This window comes from Protopterus annectens, chromosome 10.part0 (genome assembly GCF_019279795.1).
Source record: "Protopterus annectens isolate FY-2018-M chromosome 10.part0, PAN1.0, whole genome shotgun sequence".
Classification (NCBI taxonomy): domain Eukaryota; kingdom Metazoa; phylum Chordata; order Ceratodontiformes; family Protopteridae; genus Protopterus; species Protopterus annectens.
The window spans coordinates 1,496,338,089-1,496,362,789 of record NC_056744.1 but is presented as its reverse complement, the minus strand read 5'-3'; the positions used below and the strand labels follow the sequence as shown (position 1 = coordinate 1,496,362,789).

Here is a 24,701-nt window from a genome sequence, read left to right as displayed (position 1 = left end):
CTCAAGCATTCCATTGCAAGTATATATGTCTTTCCCTTGAGAAAGGAACATTCAGCAGCCTTTCCTTGAGAACTGTTATTTCTGCACATCTCATGCTTAGCCAGCAAGATTACTTTTCCCTTCTACTGAACTGTCTTTCCCTGAAACTGCTTGCATAAATGAAAACACAAATCTGAATCTATATTTTCTGGCCTATTCTAACACTTACATTAATCCTACCAAATAGCTTTTGTATGACAGCTTTTATTATGCATTGTACATTTAAAGATTGTGCAGATAATACATATTATTATACAATGACTGATAATTAATGTTAAAAAATGAGCACGCTGATTGGCCAGCCCAACCAGCGTGCCCGTTGTAATTCAGAGACTATACTAACGGGAAAAGGTCCGCTTACCCAAAGTTTTTCCCATTAGTATTTCTCGTAATTTTATTACTTTTTTTTTTTTAATAAAAAAGAAACCAGGAGTCTTAAAGCAAATGAGGGAGATGGCACAGTCAAAAATAAAAGGATAATCAGGTAAGTTCTACAAAATTAAACGTCCCTGATTATCCTTTTATTTTGTCTGTCTCAGCTCTCCTGAAAGTAAAATGTCTGTTTCTTTTTTACTTCTTTTTTTATTTTGAATTAAAAAAAAAAAAAGCAACGGAGATCTTCCTTTCTCCATTGCTTCCTCTACACAGCTCTGATGTAAGCATGGGAACACAAGTTCCATATGCATGCTCAGTACATCAGAAAAAGCCCCAGGATAGCGAAAAACCATGGAAGGACAGCACAGAGGCATTATACAAAGACATTATTTAAGAAAAGTGAGTATTTTTTTCTTAAATAATGTTATTGTATAAAAGCAATAACCCACGTCTGGATGTGGGCGATGTTGGATTTACCCATGGTTGTCTTTGTTTGGTCACTCAGGCTTTGCCCTCGTGACCAAACCACGCCAACTGTGGGTAAATCCAGCATTACCCACACCCAGACATGGATTATTGCTTAAATATATATGTGTATATACATACACACACATACACAAACACTCGCACATATATATATATATATATATGCATATATATATATATATATATATATATATATATATATATATATATATATATATATATATATATATATATATATATATATATATATATATATATATATATACATATATATATATATATATATATATATGCATATATATATATATATATATATATATATATATATATATATATATATATATACACACACACACACATGATGGCTGGCCTTTGCATAGGCCACCTAGGTGGCCACCTAAGGCACTGCTCTATCAGGGATACTTTTCCAGTAATCTGAATGATGGCACTGGGTGGTGAGGGGAGCACTGTGAAGCCCTTTTATCTAGAGCACCAGTTGACCAAAGGCTGGCCTAGGTATATGTACATACCACTGTTTGTATATCATTTTATTGTTATTTTATGTTGCTTAACATTCTTCTTTTAACATAGAAATACACACAAGTCTGTTTTGTCTATCTTTACTTTGATATCTGGGCTGAAAAAATGGTTCACTGTGATCAATGTTCTAGCACAGTTAACACTTTTAAATAAATTAAAAATTCCATCCACTGTAACTAGAAATGTGTGTTATTACACATGCAAGAACAGTTTAATTTCAAACTAAATCTATATTAATAATATATACAATTATGCATACAGACTGAGGTAGGCAAACATCAGAACTAAAGTACAACAAAAGGCAAAAATAATATACATAAAATTAACTACCACATCTCCTTCAATTTTAGCATCAAAAATCTTTTCTTCAGGAGTTGCATTTGAACTGATTCATTGTTCCCTTAATCTCAGAACTCAGAGGTGGAGGCTTTACAAAATGATATTTGCTAATTGCTTTGTTTTTCATAAATTAATGTGTGTCGCAGCTGAGCATATTACTACTGCCCCTGTTTGTTTGTTTGTTCATTCACTTTCAAGAGCACATGTGGATCACTGTCTAGGATAAAGGAATTCTATGCTGGTAATTTTTAGTTTGGAAAAGAAAGAAAGAGGACAGGATCCCTACCTGCTCTAGAGGTTATACGAGCACTTTGGAAATTATAATCTCCTGATCCGAACCTAGTACACTCCATGGTTAAACACGCCTGATACTGTTACATACAGCTGTACTGCACATGTTTTGGTAATATGCTGTATTATGTATTATATTCGAGAAATCATAATTTTGCAGTGCAGCTTTAAGAATAATGGATTTTGAGTGAAACTTTATTTCGACTACTGGGTCCATCAAGACACTTAACAATCCTAGTTTTTTTCTTGTCAAAAAGAAAAAAAAATAAGTGGCATCTTTTGTCTGAGTTAGTGGTAGCACAAGTAGATGTATAATATCCAGTGGAAATTATTGCAAAGATTGGAGAAATGCCTTCAGGGTCAAATATTCCCAAGTCTTTATCAATAATGTGTGGGGTCTTTTCTGAAAATAGATTGTGCCTAACACAGCTAACTCAGCCAACAAAACTAAGTAAATAAAATATAAATGAGTTGAAGGTCATATTTAGTCATAGATTTTTAAATACTTTTTGAAGGATGTTTCAGTAAAGATGGTTTCTAAAGTGTGAACAGTGAATAAATAATACTATCTATATGAATTCTCTTCACCAGCTCACAGTCAGTGAAATGTCATCTGATAATTATGTGCCTTTTAAATGAAGGTGGTGGTTTCTGCAGTGACATTTCTGTTCCTGGTAAATGAAAGTGAAACTATGAAACAGTCTGTTTTCACAATGGCATCTAGCAAACACGCAGGAGATTATATGGAGGAATTTATTTGCCCAGTTTGCCTTGAACTTTTGAATGTTCCAGTGACACTGGAGTGTGGGCATAATTTCTGCAAGTCTTGTATTGACAGAGTTTGGGAGAGTCAGAAACAACCTTCCTGTCCTGAGTGCAGAGAGGAATACACAGCCAGGAAATATGCAGTGAACAGGCTACTAGCAAATGCAATTAAGAGGGTGCAGATACTGTGCCAGAAAAAAGAAGGACAAAACCCAGGTCAGAAAGATCAGCTTTGTATAGAACATAAAAAAAGGCTTAAGTTGTTCTGTGAAGAGGATGAATCTTTGGTTTGCTCACTCTGTGTTCCAGAACATCCTGGTCACACCTTCTTGACAGTCCAGAAAGTACTCAAAATGTACAAGGTAAACAATACTGTTTTATGTTGTATTACAAGGTTTCGGTCTGCTTTTTTTTCTCATATTTTTGGTATCTTGAAATTCCTATTCCTGTGAATTTCTCTCTATCCTAAAGTTTGATATGGCTTAATATTATTAAACTTAAAAAGATATTTGGAAACTTATCAAAATCTAATCTGCTGTATGTTTATACATAAATAATTGCTGAGTTTCCTGCATATCACTGTACTGATTAATACTTTTGTTTTTCAATAATTGCTACAATGCAAATTCCTTTAGTGTCTGTCTATGGTTGTTGCCTGCCCATTTTTTGGGATCCTAACCTACTTGAAATGACTGTTATGTTTTCTACCTCCGTCTACACTTTTGAACATGTACAACATATTTAACTTGGTTTATGTGTGAAACATGGCCAACTAGTTACTGTATCCAGATGCATTGTCTTGAATGGACTGTCCTGCTTTCAGTTTAAGAAGCCTGTGTTGGGCTGACAGAACAAAGAGAAGTTATTAAATATGTATATATCCATACCTATGTATGTATGTATGTATGTATATATATATATATATATATATATATATATATATATATATATATATATATATATATATATGTATATATATTTTATATAGCTAGATGGATCTACTTGTTATTACTGAAATCCCACTTTGTTGATCTTCATAGCGATAAGATGAAGTTACCAAAGATGTAGTTTCATGAACACCCACATCACCATAATTTAACTCTGGGAAACTAACCACTTGGCCACTCTGGTGAACTTTGCCCCTTTCTCCGCAATAGTGCGTTCTCGGAGTTGGTATGTTTAGTTGAGGAGGGTGTGGGGGTTGAAGCCCCCCACTTGGGTGGGTTTAATTTGCTTCAGTTTGTTGTTGAATTGTTGCTGGACAAGTGGTTCATTTCCCAGAGTTATTTTACAATGATCCAGGTGTTCGTGAAATTGCATCTTCTGCAACTTTGTTGCACCATTATGAAATTCAGTGAAGAGGGACTTCTGTAAGTGGAAGTAAATCCATGTAGATAGCTACAGATATAGTGATATTTCTATAGCAAGCACAGACATATAAATGGGTCCACTATAGGACTGAATACTCTAGTGGAAATTATTTTGGAAATAAAATCAGGTACAGTGAAGTATAAGTACATGCTAAAGGACTATGACTTAAGATGAGAGTATTCCTTTGAGGTCTGCTGTTCTGCTGGTACAGGCATTGGAAAGCCTTAGGACGCCATTGCCCCTCCTAGTAAATGCTGGCTTGTAAAGTACAAACTGCATGTGAGGACAGTGCAAGGAATAGAGATCTGATGGCTACTAACTCATATTCTTTTGGGAGGAATTCTATGCCAAAGGATTCTTACTGAAGTTGAGCTTACTGGTCTGTGGGTTATGGCTGTACAGATTCTGGAAGACCTTGTGAGGCCAGAGCCCTTGATATTGAAATAGAACACTTAGGCCATATGGGTTCTCACCGAGCAGTGGAGTGCAAAATCTTGAAGTAATGACCAGTGCATTTTGATGATATTTCTCATCTCAGGATAATCAAACATAACTACAGGCACCAAGACACAGTATAAACCCTCTGCTAGAACCATATCTGTATCAACGAAACATCCAGGCAATCTTCCACCTGGAGGACACCATGGAGGTATAGCTACTAATGATTAAGTGGAATGTAGTTCTTCTCAGATTCTGTCTCTTTCAACAGGATAAATGTGAGTGGCTAGTGTATGTTTTGTCTATAAACAGCAGGAGGATGCTTGTTTCTTTATGTATTTCCTCCATTTCCTCAGTTCTTCATTGACTTACAAGCTTTACAAGCTTTTCAGCCATACCACTCAACTTCTTAGCACAAAAATATGGACAACGCCAAAATTAATGGGGGAACAAAGCCCCAAAATAGGGAAAAAAATTAAATATTACTCTTATAAACTTTGAAAGTTGCTAGAATAAAAGGTATTCTGTCATCATGCATTTGTCTGACAGATATGAAGTCTGAAACTCAAATGTCTGTCACTAATTAGTGAATTTGATCCTCGCTGATTTGACTCAAAAATCCAGAAAACCACAGATTTTATGAGGAACAAACCAAAAATATGAGGCAAAAATCTGGACATTCTGTGAAAATCTGGACAGCTGAGAGCTATGATTTGAGAGGGAAGGCTTGGTCTCATCTTAGCAGCTCTGAGGTGGTCCAGGAGAACTTTTTAGTGGACCTTTAAGCTTCTAGTTTTCTCTTACAATGATTCTAAACCATGAAATTAGTGCTACCACACTGTGGCAGAATGACTGCTTTTACCTCGATGCTTGCTTTCTGCAGTAGCTTCTGTTATTTCTCCATGCTTTCTAAGGGAATATCAGCAACAATAGAGGCTAAAGGAGGCCTTTAAGTATATACACACAGCAAATGTGAGAAATTTCTGTTACAGCATGAGTATCTCTTCTCTTCTCATTTACTGAGTATCCAGGTCTGGAAAATCATGTTAGTAAACTGTTTGTTAAGGGCTACAGTTATCGCATAGTCAACGATCACATTTCCATTGTCTCAGCACAGCATGACTTGGAAGGGGAGCTTGTTATACATAATCAAACTTTTCTGACGTGCTCCTCTCTCCTTTAGCTTCCTGTGAAGGGCCATTATCTTCTTTTAGACTTGAATTTGGTGTTGGCTATGCTTGCCTATCCACCTTTGAATTCATTGGGTACATAAATCTAAAAATCATCTCCAAAAAGATCAATCAGTATTGTGTGCATTTTCATGGTGGAATAAATTATACTGTGCATATACCCCTGTAGAGTGGTGTTTCTTCAGTTCAGTGCTTTTTTGTGGTTGCTTGTTTTATTTTTTGCACTGGTCATTCTCCGGTAATTTTCATATTCCAAAAAGATCTTTTTCCTGGTAGACTTCAGTTCTTCAGGGAGATCAATGAGCTGCAGGCATTGTTATATTATGAGAATTGTTTGATCTTCAATGATGACAGTGCATCACTGAGGATTAAATCTCCCCTTTATCCATTGGTAATATCTGAATTCTTCTTCAGCCAGTATGTCCTTCCCTTGTTTTACCTTAGTACGGGAAAAACTAAAAGGGATTGCATCCTGCACAGTTTTAATATTCACTGTTGTATTTTTACCTTTAGGAGAGCATGAGTTCAGAGGACATATCTGTATGGGTGCTTTGAGCCTGATCAAAAGTGGTGTAAGAGCTAAAAAATAAACCTTAGCTAAATGGAATGTCAACTGGACTATTCTTTCATGAGTCAGCTAGGTGGCTGTCAACGTTTGCTGACTAAGGTGATTTCACCTAGAACTGTGTATATAGTAAATATTTATACCGCAGTCACATGATCCTCATCCATGCCATCATGAGGTGTTATAGTTGGATCTCCACTCCACTAGAAGAGTATCATTTTGTGTACTTCAGGGTTTTGGATAATACAAGTTGCTACTTTCTGAGTGCAGGTTTTTTATTTATTCATTTTCTTTATTTTTTTAATTTGCACCTTCCATATAAGTAGTCACTTTTAGATAACATTTGGGATTTTACCTTGTTCCCAACCACTATAGAGGTCCCCTTACACTAACATGTAGTAGTACATTATTCAGTTTGTGGTGTGATAAGTAGATGCTATTTGTTTAGATGGGCCAACAAGTACAAAAAATGTGTGATAACCAGTCAAATTAAAATCCTAAAGTGCTATACTGCAGTAATCATAACTGCAGCTAGTCAACATAATCTGGCTGAACCTGTGAATGGGAGCACCTAAACCGCCCTTTCCTACCAATAGGAATAGATATGCAGAACAGGTATGAAATATGAGATTTATCCTATAGCAGCTGGGATGAGCAGACTATGAATTACATTTATGACACCAACTCAAGTTAATTAATGATCTCTGTATTAAAGCAGATAAATACTGCATATCATGTAATCTGGATTTAGATTTGATGAAGTTCATTTAAGGGTAAAATCACTCATCTATTTGTTTTTCAGTAAAGAGATTTTGATTTCAAAACAAGTTCAGTTGATTGAGCATCAGTCAGCATCCTTGTTGTTGACAAGTACCAGCTTTCCCTGTGGTCTATTTTTTCCTTATGGGAGGAAGACATCTTGCCATCCTAAGGTTGGAAATCCATTGAGTCTCAACATAAGGCTCTGTGCTTTATATTTATATATTTATCTCTCTCTCTATATATATATATATATATATATATATATATATATATATATATATATATACACGTGTGTTTTGATTTTATGTGGTCATTCAAATAAGCCCATAATAGTGAAAAAAATGATAGGGGACAAGTATGGGAAAGTAAACTATAATCTAATTGAAGGCTAAAATATGTATAATAACTGCCTAATTGGGTTCTCAGAGTCTGAACAAAAAAATTACCAAAGTCTTTCTGTGATAACTACTATCCTGTAAAATACCTAAATAGCCAAGTTGGAATGCTACAGTGTATAATGAAATGTAGGCAGTAAGACATAGCTTCAACATTGGAAAAAAAAGTACAGGACAAGGAGATTGCAAGCTTGGTAATTTTTTTTAAATGATCTTCACGCCTCGAAATTGTAGATCAGAATGATCTTAGTGCAAATTCTGACAAGTTGAGATTGTTATAATAAATGTCAGTAAGATTGTTATAATAAAATAAAAAGTTAAATAAAAATAGGAGGGCTACCCCTGAGTCACACCATTAAACAATAAACAAATTAATATGCCTGGGTAAGTTGAAACCTGCATGCATGCTTTAGAGAATTGAAAGTGTAAAGGGGGAAGATGATAAATATTCTTTTGTTTAGAATTGGAATTCATCTTGTTTCAAGATGGATCCTAGTAGCTTAGGCCTGTCTTTAGTTTACCTTTATTGTGAATGTGAATATTGCCAAAGTAGTAAGTTCCAATGTGAAAGACTGTAACTTTGTGCCTTGTAAGGCACAGATAAGTGGTCTGCAGATTCTTAGTAAGCAAAATAATATGAAGGTATTTACCTTTAATGGGTCAGTGGCTAAAGTTTGCCAGACAAAATGTCTGTTCCTAAGCTTTTACAGTATAAACAGAATACAATTTCTTCTGTTCATATAGACAAGACCTTGATTTCTTAGTTTCCCACATACATTTGTTCTTTTTCAACAAAGAAGGTCGTTCTACTGTGTTGAACTATGTTACATTAAGTCATTTTTGTACCGTAACATTTGGTGCCACGAAGCCTTGGATTTTAAGAGGTTTACAAGTTGCTGCAGCAGAAATCACCTCTGGGCCATATTTAACAAGTTTTCTGTCAGGTGTATTTTACAGTTATACTTGTCCAACTTCAACAGAATTTGATATCTCTGTAGATACATTTTTCTTACATGATTTTTCAGTGGAATAGTAATTATTTGTATGAAGTGGGCTCTTGCATGAGAGAGTATTTTATCGTAACTTTATATGTGAATGGGGTGCATCATGCATGTATACAATTTTTTGAGATTGAGTTTTGTTATAACTTTTGCATGAGAATGGGCGTTATCATAAATGTACATATCTGTGTGAGAGTGGGTTACATTACATATATGTATGACAGTGTGTTACATTACTCACATGTATGAGAGTGTTTTTATTATATACACTAAGGGGGTGAGTTTTTATCCTATTTGAGTGTGTGATTTTATCCATTGTGTTAAGCTCTCAATGGGTGCAAGTGTGAGGGTATGAAAAGGGCCAGAGGCTCTGACTCCAGCTAGACATATGTTTAATAAATATGGAAGAGGCAGCTACAATTAATGGATACTGTTGAAAATCCTGGAACCTTCTCCCCAGTGAACTTTCCTCAGTTTTCCCTACATCACTTTTCAAAAACAGACTGAAACGTTTCCTGAAAACACACTGGTTATGCCCCTGTCCTAAACCTGACTAGTCATCTTTCTCTTCAAACTAGGCACTACCTACCCTTTACTTCTCAATAACAAGTTCTACTTTCCTTATTAACCGCAATACCATTTCCTATACCTAACCTTTTTTCATCCTCTGTGCTTACTTATAGTGTGACAACTCTTTATTAATATAATAATACAATAAGCTGCATTTTTTGTTATATTCTGTATTCTACCTGTAATTTGTATTGTACCTGCTTTTTGCACTGTGAAGTATTCTGCCCTCTTTGATAATTTCTGTGTTAACCTGTAATGTTCATTGTAAATATAAATGTTTTTATTTCTTTTTTTATCTTCGGAGCTTATCTCACCAGGTTATAGTATGTATTCTACCTGCATTTTGTATTGTACCTGCATTTTGCGCTGTGAGGTATTCAGACCTCTTTGATAATTCTGCGTTAAACTGTTATGTTCATTGTAAATATAAATGCTTTTGTTATTTTTTGTTTCCCACGGAGCTTATGTCCCCGGGCCTCTACTGAAAATGGACATGTATTCAGTTAGACTAGCCTGGTCAACAAATGTAAAATAAAATAAATAAATAAATGGTTTTCTTCTACTTGCTTTGTTTGCGGTGATTTTTCTAGCCATAATTATTTGGTAAAATACTCTGAGCTCACTTTTGATAAAACCATTGTTAATAAGAAATTAAAACAAGAAGGAAACAAAGTACCTGCCTCTTGGTCAGCTTTTAATGACTTGAAAGAAAAATCCAAGAATAAGGAAATAGAATCTGTAGAAGTTTAAAATAAAATTCTTCTAGATTAAAAATACAGCTGCAGGCAGCTAATAGAACAGTTAATATGTTGCAGAAATGTGCAGGAGATACTTCTTGTGATAAATGGGGATTTTACCCTTTTAAACAGTTAGAAAAATTAAAAATAACCCAATCTGATTCCTCCGACGATGACAGGCCCCTGATTTCTTTACATGCCAACTTAAGCACAATCCTGCTCTCCCTCTCTGGGAGGCGAAGCAACAGGTGAACAACTTTACAGTCCTTCAGCTGTTTCCTTGATACATGTACTTCCCAAGTTACCTCCTGTACATCAGCCCAGCCTAATGGTTCTGGTTATAACACAAGATTTCAGCAACAGCAGCATGATGTTTCAGGTTCATTTTAATGTTAAAGAGAACAGCAAACAAGAAGTAAACACCTTTATCCATAGCAAAAACCCATCTCTGGGAAAACACACACACAGATAAATTAAAATGATTCGGTAACAAAAGCACCTACTCTAGCAGGACAACTGCCTTAAAAAGGCTTTAAAAGTAAATTTTATGATTTACTATACTTATTAATGGAGAAGAATATAGTTGGAGCCCACCTCCCCCAAGCAAGGTCCTGAGGATGCATCAGCTTCTGATACATACTCAGATACAGATACCCCTGTCACTACCTCAACACCTAATACTCAGATTTCATCCTCTGAGAGAAGTACTTGTGTCAGATACAGATAACCCTGTCACTTCTCAGTACCTAATACTCAGATTCATCCTCTGAGAGAAGTACCTAGTTCAGATATAGATACCCTTGTCACTACTTCAGTACCTAATACTCAGATTCATCCTCTGAGAGAAGTATCTATGTCAGATATGGGTCTATATCAGTCCGTCAAAATGGCTGATGGTCGAATACCAGATGTTCGGACTATAAAGTTCGAACACTGATTATCGCAATGCCGTGGCTTTCCCAGGGAAAGAATTCGCTGGGCCGTTTCTGTGGCTTCACTATTATCAGGACTGTGGTGGGAAGTTACGGGTCAGGTTCAGGTAAGTGTGCGATTGTGTGGACATTAGGATTAGGGCACGGGTTGGGTGCATTAGGGTTAGGGTGCGGGTGAGGTGGGTATGCGATAATGACGGACATTACGGTTAGGGTTTGGGTTAAGGCAAATGGATAGGTAGTAGTGTATGTACAGTTAAGTGTAGGGTTAGATGTTGGAGTTTAAGTGTATGTGTGTGAATTGATGTGTTTTTGGTGTACTTGTGTTGTGTGTATGTTTCTTGGAACAGCAAGTTTTTCCCTGTGAAAAAAATCACTGTTCTAAGACTTCAATGTTTGTGCAATTCATGGTTTGAAGTTTGAACATATGTTGTTCGAACTTCAGATGTTTCAGTGAAGTGATATAAACCCGTCAGATACAGATACCCCTGTCACTAGCTTAACATCTAATATTCAGATTCATCCTCTGAGAGAAGTATCTCTGCCTGCAGTGACCTGGGTTGGTGATACCAAGCCCATTATCAGAGTGGTCTGCACATGGACTGCAGTAGATTTTTAAACTGTTGTAGATTCTCTCCCACCTACTTAGTCACATTCAGCCAAATATGATAAGATATTAGAAGGAATGCACAGTTGCAAAATCCAACAATTGAAGATTTGAGTGTAGTTTTAAATGGTTCTACTCCTCTGGATATTTTTTTGAAAATATAGGAAAAATCAGATATAGGTGATAACATTCCAAAATGTACCACTGTAACATTTCCTAACTACAAAGGGTTACTTATTAAAAGCATTAACAATAACATGCCCTCTGCCACTTAACTGATCACAAATTAAGGCTGCAATACAGAAAGAAAACAAATCTATTGATGCATATTTACAGTGCATGATAGATGCATATGAGTCTTTTCATGGATAGCCAGAACATATTGATGAAGGGGCTGCAGCCAGTGGACCATCAGGAGCATTTTTAGAAGGATTATGTACACCTATATAAGATCAGATAAAAAGGTTTATGTAAATTGGACTAGTTTAGGAACGCAGTAAGTTGTTAATCAGGCACAATAAATAGCAGACAATGTAATTAGGGAGGAGAAAGTACAAAAAAAAAATAGTGGATGTTCAGCTTCAAATGTTTGACACAGATTTCTTGTTAGGGGGTAGGACATAAGGAATAGAGGAGGTGAAGGTAGATTTAGATTCTTTCAACAAGTCCCAAGACAATTTCAGCAAAACTTTTATCCTCCTATTTTGCCTCAGACCCAGCACTGTGAGTCACTTATAAGCCCTTGATTTAATTGTGGCCAGAGTGGACATTAGTATAATGAGTGTCCCTTTCATTAATCTTTCCAAAATACCAGTATATCCAATGTCCAAACCCCACAACAAGCAGAGAGACTACCTTTTACCTGCAGTACCACTTGGCAGCCACCAGGGTGGCAACAAGATCACTGCTTGATTTCACTCATTTTGGCAACAAACAAATAATTGGATACTGCCTTCTTCAGTAAATCTTCAAAACTGGTGATCTCCTGCCATAGTTTATCCAGAGATCTTAGATTCTGCTTAACCAAAATCCACAGCTAGCCCAATGTATGCTCCAAAGAGGCCTGTTTCCACTCCTCACACAGGTCTTGCTCTTCATCTCCAAATTCCCAAGTGGGCAAATGATCTACTGCAACTGTGACTGATGTTCAGGCTCAGATATTTTTCCAGCAATTTAACATCATAGAAAAGATTCAATTCTCTGGACATTTGGCTCTCTAACTGCTCAAAATGGGCAGAAAAAAAAAACAGTTCTCTTACAAACTCATAGAAACAGGACAGCCCAGAATAAGTGACACAGCTTTTTCCTTTGATACCAGAAGACCAGAAAGGTCATTTTTATTAACATTACTGTATAGGCTCATAGGTTCATAGGTGTTTACTAGGCTAATGAACACAATGGTCATTTTAAGCCTAGCCATGCATCCCAAATCTCTGACAAGTTCTGATAACCTTGATAAATGTAAGCAGGGGCATGGAGATGAAACATTTACAACTAAGGCCTGGGAGATGAACTCCTTTCATTATCTACACAGGAGCAACTCAATCTATGATAAATTTAAACTAACAGGAAAAGCCTCCCACTCTCAAAAAATCTGTTTGGGGTGAGGTGTCTCTGGAATTCTATTGGATTATTCAGAGACAGTACGTCCCAATTCAAATAGGTCCATTGAAAGAGCAACATACATTTATTGTACAAAATTCTGCCATTTTGAATCTTTTAGGTAGAGTTTTGTTATATAAATTACGATGGACTGTGTTTTGCACTGTGGATGGAGTCATTTTAAATATTCAAATCAGCCTTCCACCCTGGGTCTGTACTCGGCTGATATTTGTTCAGAAGAAGACACAGCCTTCACAGTACTTGGATCAGAACAAATCTCCAGTATAACTGATTTGGAGGGACTTGAGACTATTCCTCCTAAGCTGTTGACTGCCCATGATAATGATGTCGGACTCATAAAGGATGCAGAGCCAGTTTAAAATTATTTTAAAGCTTTATGAGCCTCTACCAGTGGTATTTCAGTACCGTTTATCCCCAGAGGCAGAAAGAGGAATTAAACCTGTCTTTTCTGCAAGGAATAATATTCTCTATGAGAAACATGTGTAATAAGCCTATTTTACTAGTTAAGAAACCAGGCAAAGACACTTATAGGTTTGTACTGATTTAGGAGTAGTTAATACCGTCGTAGTACTAACATTTCCTGTAGTACATAACTCATCTAATATACTAAGCTCTGTATGTGTAAACACTGCCAACTTTTCAGTGACTGATACTTTAACTGCTTTCTTTTCTTTTCCCACTCACCCAGATAGCCGTTATTTGTTTGCTTTTATTTACAGAAGGCAATGATATACATGAACTAGATTACCTCTACAATAATGAAGAAACAAGTAGATAAAGTTCAATTTCCCCATAGGACTAACATTATACAGTATGTAGATGATTTGTTTTTGGCTTTTGATTCCTATCCTAAATGTTAACTAGGTACTATACACCTTTCGACTATGTTAGCAGAATTAGGATTCAAGATTATGAAGTTAAAATTGTGGTTGTGGAAAACATAAGTTCAGTACTTAGGACATCTTATTTTAGAAGGTTCTAGACAACATTTACCCTCACATGTTGCTGATATTCAAACTGCTCCATACCCTATAATGTTAAAGAATTTGGCGTCTTTCTTGGGATTATATAGGTTATTGCCGCCAGTGAATTTCAGACTATGCAGAAGTAATAAAACTGTTATGATGGTTTTAGAGTGGTTACTTATTAAAGTATCAGTCTTGTTCCTGTAGCCACAGCCCTCCCCATGACCTTAGAATAGTGGCCGTAATAGTACTCATAGTAGAAATGCCAGCTAATCTAACTCTCAGGCATGAGACCTATGTAGCAGGTCTGCATTCTGTAGAAAAGCTGTTGCTAAGAACTAAAACTTAATATTTGTCTGCCTCAAGACTGTCTCTCTAAAGTTGGAAGATCTCAGCTCAAGTATCTGGACTTTTAGCAATTATGGAAGCATGCAAATTAGTAAAGTACTGATCAGTAACAATTTTCACAGTCTCACGCTATGCTTAAGGGGTAGTGCTGAGCAAAGAATAGTGAAATACCAGTTTATTCACCATAAAACACTATGGTGTTTTTATGGGAGGGGTTATGTTTTTTATGCTGCTTTATGGTGAATACATTGTATATTTCACTATTTTTTGGTCATTTTTGGATACTTGATTATATTTTTTACTATTTGAAAGCACCATTTATTGAGAAAAGTTCTTCCTTTGTTAATGAACTGGTGAATGCACTTCTGTTGCCTAGGGAAATAGCTATAGTCAAGAGGTCACTTATAACACTGATGAGTCTTAACATTTCAAAACACAGTGCTTTTGCTGACATTACTACCAGACAAACTGCATTACCATATCTTGTTCAGGCATATGTTTTGCAGCAACCCCAAAATATTACTACACCTGATTCATTACAGAACATATTATTTTTTCAGACTCAAGCTGATGACTCCTAGAAAGTAAAGTGGATCTGTATCTACTGCAGCCGCTCCCTGGACTCATTATGGCACCATCCAGATGGGAGGCTGGTAGCCCACATTCCTTTCTGGATCGTTTGGTACAAGCTTAGTATAATTTGCCCTCTCACTTAGGAACTTGGGGAAAAATGCAATACTAAGACAGATTTTCACTGATTCATATGTCTCTTACGTTTCCACAGTCATTCAGTACTTTGTAAATACCGGTACAGTTTGTTTTCAATATAACATCTCAAAAAGTGTTTCTATCCTACACAATCTTTGAAAAACCCATAGGGACCTATCTGTTGTATATAGATGTGTTTTCTGGATGGTTTAAAGTTTTTCCTGTGATACAAATTATGTGACTGTGGTTGCCAAGAAACTGTTGCAAGAAATCATACCCAGATATGGTGATTATTGTTGCATTCAATCAGCTAGAAGCACCGATTTTACAAGTCAGGTAGTGCAAGTGTATAAAATTTTGAAAGTGAACATGCAGTAACATTGCTTATAACTTTCAGTGAAATGTGTTTCAGTGAATTGAGTTTTCAGTGAATTGTACTTTCAGTGATTTATGTTCAGTCATTTGAGTTTCAGTGAAATGTGCATTCAGTGAAATATCTTAGACCCATATATATATATATATATATATATATATATATATATATATATATATATATATATATATATATATATATGTATATATATATATATAATTTCAATTTGAACTCCTAAGGTCCATATTATTGATTCCGAAAATCCTGAGACAACAATAATGAAACATCTGAATCCCAAACATCAGATGGTAAGTGAACACTTGACCAACTTAAACAGAAACTCATGCCGAGGTAAGTAATACTCACCTAGGTGGGGGGCGGGCTATAGTCCACACAACACCCATGTGGGGAGCTGCCCCCCACACTCCAACTAAATATACCAACTCCAGGATTGCACTAAAGTGGAGAACAGGGCATGTTGGCCTCGGTGTGTGTTCCAGTTGGCCTAGTGTTTACTTATCATGTTAAACATATGATTCTTGGGATTGTAACTTTTGTTATTGACACACACACACACACACACACACACACACACACACACACACACACACACACACACACACACACACACACGCACACACGCACACACGCACACACACACACACACACACACAAACACATAGACACATACACACACACACACACACACACACACACACACACACACACACACACACACACACACACACACACACACACACACACACACACACACAGTGAGACTTATTTCTTAAGATTATGAATTTTGTAACTGTGCTCAGATCACATTTTCAACATGTGGTGGCTTTTGGTTTGAATCCCTGGGTCTCTTTCTCATGAGTAATTTCTTAAGCAATCCTCTCTGACAGATTTCTGGCTAGTTTGATTTTTTACCAGTGATAAACAGGCAGTCTCAAAACAACTCTGGACATGTACATGTAATGGCTTACATGTAAAGTCCATTTTACCATAATAATCGATCAGAAGAATACAGTAAACCCACAAATTTACCCCAAGGCTCAAAGAGCAGATATTAGTGGTGTGGCCAGTATGAGACAAGGATAGCAGCACTTCTTCACTGGTCTGCTACAAAAGATATATTTCTGACAAAAAATAATTTGTTTGAATAATCCTAAACAGTTCAAACTAGTGAAATGTGATAGCCCTTGGTGCTATAAAGGAGTATTTCAAGAAAAAAAATAACAATCTAATAGTGTTCTTGTGAAAAAACTGTGTAAAAGTAATTTCTTTCACTGTATTTGGCAGCAACATGAGATACACTAAGGCAGCACTTCAGGATTCTTCATGTAAGAAAAAGCTTCAGTCACTTTTGCCTCATATTCAAAAATTATCAATAAAAATGGATCGATTGGACAGTAAAATTAATGATTTTAAGAAAGATTGTTCCAAGCAAATGGAACAAATTAATGAGTCTCTTCAGGTACAAAAAATCAGATCTCTGGCATTGAATAATCCCTTAATATTATTTATAAAATGCTAAATGAAGGAGAAAATAACACTGGATTTTTATTGCAACAAAGTAAAATTTTGTCAGCTAAAATAGATGACCTTGAAAATAGATCTTGAAGAAATAATATTTGTATATTTAGACTTCCTGAAGCTAACAATATGATTTTTTTAACTGCCTGGCTTCCTAAGACTTTATATCTCCCTGAAACTCTCTCTTTTGGGATAGAGAGAGCACACCGGTTGCTAGGTAAACCTACTGCAAAACCTGGTTCTTCTCCTAGATCTGTAGTGTTGAATTTTACTTCATCTCAAGACAGAGAATCAGTACTTAAAACTGCATGGGCTGTCACCACTTAACTATGATGGAAATATTGTGTGTTTTATGAATGACTACTCAACAGCAGTGATGGCAAAAAGAAAACAATTCCTTCCACTTATTAGAGAACTTAAAAAAGAAGCAACTAAAAGTACATTTATTGTTCCCGGCCAGACTATTAAATTCTTTGAAGATCCTGACCCTGTTATGTCATTTCTACAAACAAATAAAATTCTTGAACTGACAGAGCAAATGGATTGGGCTAATATATCTTCAAAGAGGCATATAGATTCAAATGAAAGTAAGATAAGTGAGAAGAAGAGAAAAAAGTAAGGGGACATTGAAGAGCTTTTCCTTTTTCCTTTTCCCTTTTCCCTTTCTACAATTCATATTTACAAGGAAAGTAACATGATGTTAAAGCATGTTTGTTTTTTCCTTTTTGTAAACAAGCACAATTTTAGTTTTATATAAACCTTTAACAGTAAAGCAAGAAACAATAACATACTCAGTTGCAACATAAATAGAACTTGACTACAAGCAAGTACGCTGCATATGAAAGGTAATTTAACTCTTTTTTTTCTGTATTACACTTATCTATTTTACAGTTAATTGACAGCCCTGGGAGATTTAATAAAATCCATGTAGGAATAGTAGAAGACCTACAAGGAAGGTACCATAGCCGTGTATGCGGAACCCCCCTTTGGCAGCACACCTTGCATACTAATAAAGGCACACTACTGAGGGGGAGCTATATAACACAGCTATGGAATCAATGTAGAGAGTGTGTTACTGTGTCTGGAGATGAGTAACACACCCCCTGATGAATATCAATGTATGGCTATGCAATAAAGTTTTTTTGTGTGTGTGTGTTTGCATCGTGTGGCACTTAGCAATTAACATGTGCTAGACATCCAAAAATAGAAACCAGATATATTTAATTATTGACAAAAAGTCAAGTTTAAGCATAGCGGAGCAGGTTTGCATGGCACACTGCAGTGCTCAGCAGTGCTTAAACAGAGTGGAGAGATGTATGTAAAAGTATAACACCATTTCACATACACATGTAGCCGAATGATTAGAATGATAGCCTTATGTGCAGTAGGTGCAGGGTATGAATCCGCAGACAGGTTGTTTTTGTAAATCCGCGGAATGCAACATCTTTTAAATCCTAATTAAATTTTGTATGACTACACAGACAGGTTATTCAATTTAGTTTGCAAATACACATTTATGAGAAATACTATTAAACCTTGATTGAATTTTATATGAATACACAAACAGAGCATGAAGCATTTATGTTGCAAATACACAATTATGAGAAGTATGTGTAAACCCTTGATAGAATAATTCACAGTCATTTTATTAAACCTTTTATTTTGCAATTACACAATTATGAAATGTATTATTAAATCCTGCTTCACTAAGCACAGCTAAGCATAGCCAACCACTGCTTAAACAAGGAATGCTTTAGCAGAGCTTAGCTGGTTTGCACATTGCTAAGTGGTGCACAGCACCACTAAGCAATGCCCATTTAAACATTGTTCAGCTCAACTAAGCTTGTTTGGGCAACACTAAGCATTGCTAAGCATTGCAGTTTAAGCAATGCTCAGCTGAGCTTAGCTGGTTTACGAGGTGCTAAGCAAAGTGCTGCATTTTAAAAAAAAGCCCCAGTGGTGGTAAAGGGCAGGAGAACAGCCTTATTTAAGTGCAACAAGTGGGAATACAGCAGAATCAGTTGGAGTTTGAACCTGGCAGGATTATGGCATGTGCTGGAGAGGGTGCACACTTCTGGGCACAACAGTGGGGCAATCTGGTGTCCAGGGTAATCATTTGACTCCTTGTAAAATGATAAAAGAAAGAGATGTCCAGCAGAAGAATTCAATAAGAAGTATACACTTTATTAAAACAACAAACAAATCATGCTAAAGGTCTGATGAAGTGCTGATACGAAGCATGAAAGTGCTTACCTTGTTTTTTTATGTTTTAAGTTTTAGCATGATTTGTTTGTTGTTTTAATAAAGTGCATGCCTTTATTTGAGTTCTTCTGTTGGACATCTCTTTCTTTTATTGTTGTATGCATTTGGGGACTCCTTGTAAAATACCATGATGTCCATCTGCTGCAGGGCCAGTACCAGGGTTTGGAGTACAAATTGGAGGCCTGAGACCGGCTGGCACACAATCTCACCAGTGCAACTGGTATCTGCTGCACAGGTGAGCAGGTGCATCATCATTATGATGACCTGAAGCATCATAAGGGGGCTGTCTTGGCCACCTGGTTCCAAGATGCTAGAGAAGGTAACGTCCCACCAGTTTGTAAATATTGTTATCAATGTTTTTCCAAATTCTACTCTGAATGTGTGATAGACAGGTACACATCATAATGTTTTTTTCTCCCCACAGCTGCAGAGGAGAGAGCTCACAACCTTGAGGTCCATGCAGGGCACCCAGCTAGGTTGCACCATGAGTGTGGTGAGTACAGATGTATCTTGCAGTCTATAGTCATATAAACAAGAAAGAGTAAATTAGTAACTGCCAGTAGGTATATTCAGTTTTGATTGTACTGCAATGAATGTGGTCATAGACCTGGACTGATGTAAGTGAGTAATGCCAGGTACAGTTCAATAAAGATGAAAGTATGAAGCCTGATAATGTTAAGGAAATAAAGTTTCTACTACATTAATGATATTAAAGAAATAAAGTTCTGCTGCATTAATAATGTTAACGAAATAAAATTTCTTCTGCATTAATTGTGGAATTGCTGCTGTATTGCAACACCTGCATTATATGAAATATTCATCAATAAAGACTGTAGATATAAACCAATTACTGCATGAAGTCACCCCTAATAAAGCTGTGTTTTTGTGTGTATTTTGGGCTGTTGGTCATGAAATTGAGTATTATATCTGCTGTGAAGTAAAGACAGGAATAAGACCACTAAGTGACTGAAGGTTAGCTAATAAAGAGTGTTTTTCTAAACTGTAGATGTGGAGCTGTGCTACAAGATATAATGCATTATGATATTTGTTCTGCACTAAGACTGTATCAATAATAGGAACAGCCAAGGTATAATGTGTATTTCAGGATTGTCTTGTGTTAACCATTGCATTTCAGCAATATGCATTCCCAATCTTAGGTATGCTGCTGCAGGCAAGTATGAAACTGTAATAGCCGTAGACTGAAAATATACCATCTGCAACTGTATATGGGTCAGGTAGCCAACCCAGCACTCTGATATGGTCTGTACACATCACACATATTCCCACCCACTAGGGGTTGTCTACACCTGCATTCCATGTATTAATGCACATTTCACCTACTATCTCTTTTATGCATAAATCTTATGCATGTGTGTTCAAGTGTCACTGCAGTCTTGTATAACACTCTACTTCTATTACCAGGTCATATTTTGTTACCAGGTGAGTTCTAGGCACATATCAGTCAATCTAGCTTCAGCAATCTCTCAGTTTGATAAATGTTAGGTGTAATGTACATTTTGTCACACACAGACAAGGGTTTGAATCCAGGACAGGTACTACAAAATATTTATAGAAATAGTTATGTATTGTTAACAGATGTTCTTCCCACAGGAATTACAGGTAAATAAATGGCTGTGGTAGCTGTTTGAATGGGTTAATAATATGTCTGTTCAGATGTACCAGAGTGTTAACAGCATTGCTCAGCAAAGTGATAAGACGTCAGTAAATAAAGTCAACAAGAACGATACTAACAAAGGTGAATAAAATAAACTGTTTAATCTTGGTATGGCTGTATGCCTGATGTGTCTGTGAATGTCTGCTGATAGCCTAACCCCATGCCTGCCAAGGACGCCATGATAGTCATAAACTCTCAGTACTGTGCATGATACATGTCTTCAAGTGTCACTTTGTCACAGACTGTGATCACTGTTACCAAATCCCTTGGACACAGATTTATCATCCACTTGATTTATGTCAATAGCACATTCACACTACATCAGTCCACAGTACACCTTGGTAGTGATACATGTCCCCCTGACATGTAATAGTCCCCTGTAGTTGTGTACCTGTAGCTGTTACAGCTTGGCCTATAGTGTCCCATGCAGATAGCTTGAGAGGTATGTAGGTGCTACAGAAGCTATAGGGCACTTGTATACATAAAGTAAGGGCAGACCTGTAAAGTATATAAGAGTACTGTTGCAAAAAATAGAGCCTATACTGGTAGTAATGGAATGTATTTCTCTCTCCCCCACCCCTTATCAGCATCATAATTTATAATTGTTATTCATCTGGTATGGTTTACTTTTAACATATGTTGTTTTCAAAGTGTTATGTTGGGCCTTGTGTTTTATTATGGTTATGTATTACAATGGTTGCATACTAACATACCTTGTTGAATTACCTATGTTTTTGGCCTTATGTCATAATTGTTACTGGCATGTTGTTACAATACTGACTGATATCCCACTTGTGTTCCTTATGCTATGCAATGCGATATTACTGGGTTATTTGCAATGGTCTGGCATGCTATTATAACCAACTAAATGTTCTGCTTATTACTAACCTATACACTTTGAAAAAACTCAGCACCATAGCTTGACTGGGTAGGCCGGTTCCTGGCCATCTGCCTACCCTAACTCAGCCGGCCGTGGCACCAGGTCCCAGCACATCTGGACCCCAACCTAGTGCTGCCCCCTGCTGGTCCTGCACCACCTATGGGTGGAACCACCTCAGAGTATGGGGCCACCCCTCCCTGGGAATGAGTGTGGAGAGGGAGTTGTTACCCAGTGATGGTGTGTAGGATCATGCACCATAGCTATGAAGATTGACGGTGCCAGAGTGAGGGCAGACTGGGCAACCTGGAGATGCAAGGTGACCCCATTGCCCAGCCCTCAGCATAGCCACTTTCAGGGCAGTGAAGGAGCAGTGTTGAATGTCCATGGGTGGGGAGTTCAGTCTCACTGCTGCTGTCTGGGTGCACATGGCTCTCCGATTCCACAACACCCTCCCTGTCCAAGGTGTTTACCCCCCTCATGTGTCACACACTACCCCTGTATGCTATCTTGTCTGTTTGCAAATGCAATGTCTCCTACCCAACTTACCATCCCACACGTACCTATATCCCTTCCACAACATTCTACTCTCACCTTAAAAAAACAAAGGGCATTTGTCCTACAAAAAAAATCACCCCATACATAGCTCTCCATTTTACCACCATGTACACTGCACACAATCAATCATTACATCAATTAATCAACACAGTTATGTCGCCCACATCCCTTTCTCTGGGATGTGAGGCTTCAAATTGCAAATTCGCTACAACCTGTACAGCTGTTGCTGTACAATAAATGGAGAGCTATGGTCCTTTCCTGCACCCATTCTGCACATCCCTTCCTGCCTTTCACATTGTTTTTCCCCCACTTGCACCCATTTCACTACTTCCTATCACCCCTTTTTTCTTTTCTTTTTTGGAATTAATGCAGGTTTAAATGGGGCTAATTGGCACAGCACACAAACACACTTTAATCACCTTCTCACACTGTTAGGCATATCTGAAAATAATCACCGCTGTCAAGTTGCAAACCAAGGATCCTATTAACTAGGCCACTCAGCTCTGATGTAGGGTAGCTGTTTCCATAAGCATATCCTGATTGCCAGTGACACTGCTTGTACATATAATGGGAAAACTGACAATGTGCTTGAGACTATAATGCAGACACCAAACCAGTACACAGCAAGATAAATACTGATGGATGTACATGAGGCCTAGGATATCAGGTATAGCTGACAACTGCACAAAATCTTACAGAATGTCCACAGTTGTGCCATCTACTTTTGGCATGGTTGTCACAAAACCAAGCCTATGTGCTGAAGTACTGGCAAGTCAGTATAGACTGAGGTTAGAAAATCATGACAGACAGTTCAGTGTCACACATCATACCCATCCAAACACACATGCTTATGCGAATCCTGTGCAACAGAATGTATGCATGCACATGTATCTTGCAAATACACCTGCTACAGTATTGACTTAGTAGCTCAATCTGTTGCATTCCTAGCTTGCTGTACATTTTGCCACCCATGGTCATGGGTTTGATTCCAGTCTGTTGCACTTCAAGTATATGCTTTGGAATACAACAAATAAATGATTGAGTCCTACAATTTTCAACAGAACTTGTTGCTGCTACTGCATTCACTGTTACCCATGTTAGCATGTCAAAGGCCTGTAGGTTGGGACACACTGCACAAATATGTATAGGCTTCCTAAATGTCACTTATCACTCTCTGAATGGCACTATTACATAACATATGTACCTGAAGCACATGCCTCACCTGGACTGTTATGGGTACCCTCACCCTGGCTATGATGTAACAACAGATCTGACACTGCTCCCTCACTGACATATACAGCTTGCTGTCCTCCAGTGTATTCACACTCCCCAGTATGAGTTCTGGACAAAATGCAGCAGCTGCAGCCTGCAACATTTGCAACAATATGTTCAGCTACCTGTTACAGACCTACCATACCTCGCAACCACCTAGAACAATGGAGCCACACAACACCCATACATAAAGGGGTGGGTGGCAAAGGTCAAGTGACAGGGACATTTGTTACAATCTTCCCCTACAAGCATACACAGCTGATAGACCACCAGCTATTGCAGCAGGATGCATATTCTGATGCATATGACGTATGACACTCATATCTGTCTTCCCCCTTACTGACCTCAACCCACATCATTTAACACTAAACTGCCACATAATCAGAAAGTCTTTTCACAATGGCCAAACATAGCATGCAAAACTGTAAACATAACACATAATTCTCAACAGTGGACAGTATTTTTACCTACCCTCTGCAATGCTGTATCTCCACTCCTTAATAATGTCTATCTCACAGACTAAGAAAAGGGCCAAGGCCTACATGAAGGCCTTAAATATAGCACTGTTGTGCCATGCCATTGGCTAATGAAAGTGCAACCCAGCTCTTCTCGATGCAATTAGCAAGTCTGAGCCACAGGATGGTGCACAGGCAATCATCTGTTTATGAACATTACCTACAAAGGGCAAGCTGCTGCCTATGGTAAACAGGTCTGTGACTTGCTTTACAAAGACAGACTACAATATCACAAGCATTATATTTTATGATCTCTGCAGAAAAAGTAGTACAGCACTGTACCAGGTATGTAATAGAAGGCCCCATGTAACGGGATGCAGTTATGGGGAATAGTGACGACAACAGTAGGCCTGTAGTACATATCTTGGAATGACATGTTGCTGATAGTCAGCTGTCCAGCACCTACAGGCTTCCCTTTCAACTCTGCCTGCTGTGACGTAGATCACAGCTCTGGTCCTCTGTGTCCCTCCTACAATGGTCGGCTCCTGTACAGATGCTACTGGATTGTGTGTAAGACAATAATGACAGTAAGTAATGGTGGACACAGCTGGCATATTACATGATGTACTCTCATTCAGCTCTT

The 24,701-nt window shown here is 37.4% G+C and overlaps 1 protein-coding gene across 1 annotated transcript in view; it reads left to right on the top strand.

Annotated features, from left to right (window-relative positions):
- The first annotated feature begins 2,790 nt into the window (after positions 1 to 2,790).
- The window catches only part of LOC122813680 (zinc-binding protein A33-like), a 235,933-nt gene continuing 214,022 nt past the window's right edge, over positions 2,791 to 24,701 (top strand). The window contains exon 1 of the mRNA XM_044086130.1: positions 2,791 to 3,197. Coding sequence (XP_043942065.1) covers positions 2,814 to 3,197 — 384 coding nt within the window. The 5' untranslated portion in view covers positions 2,791 to 2,813. The remainder of the gene's footprint in view (positions 3,198 to 24,701) is intronic.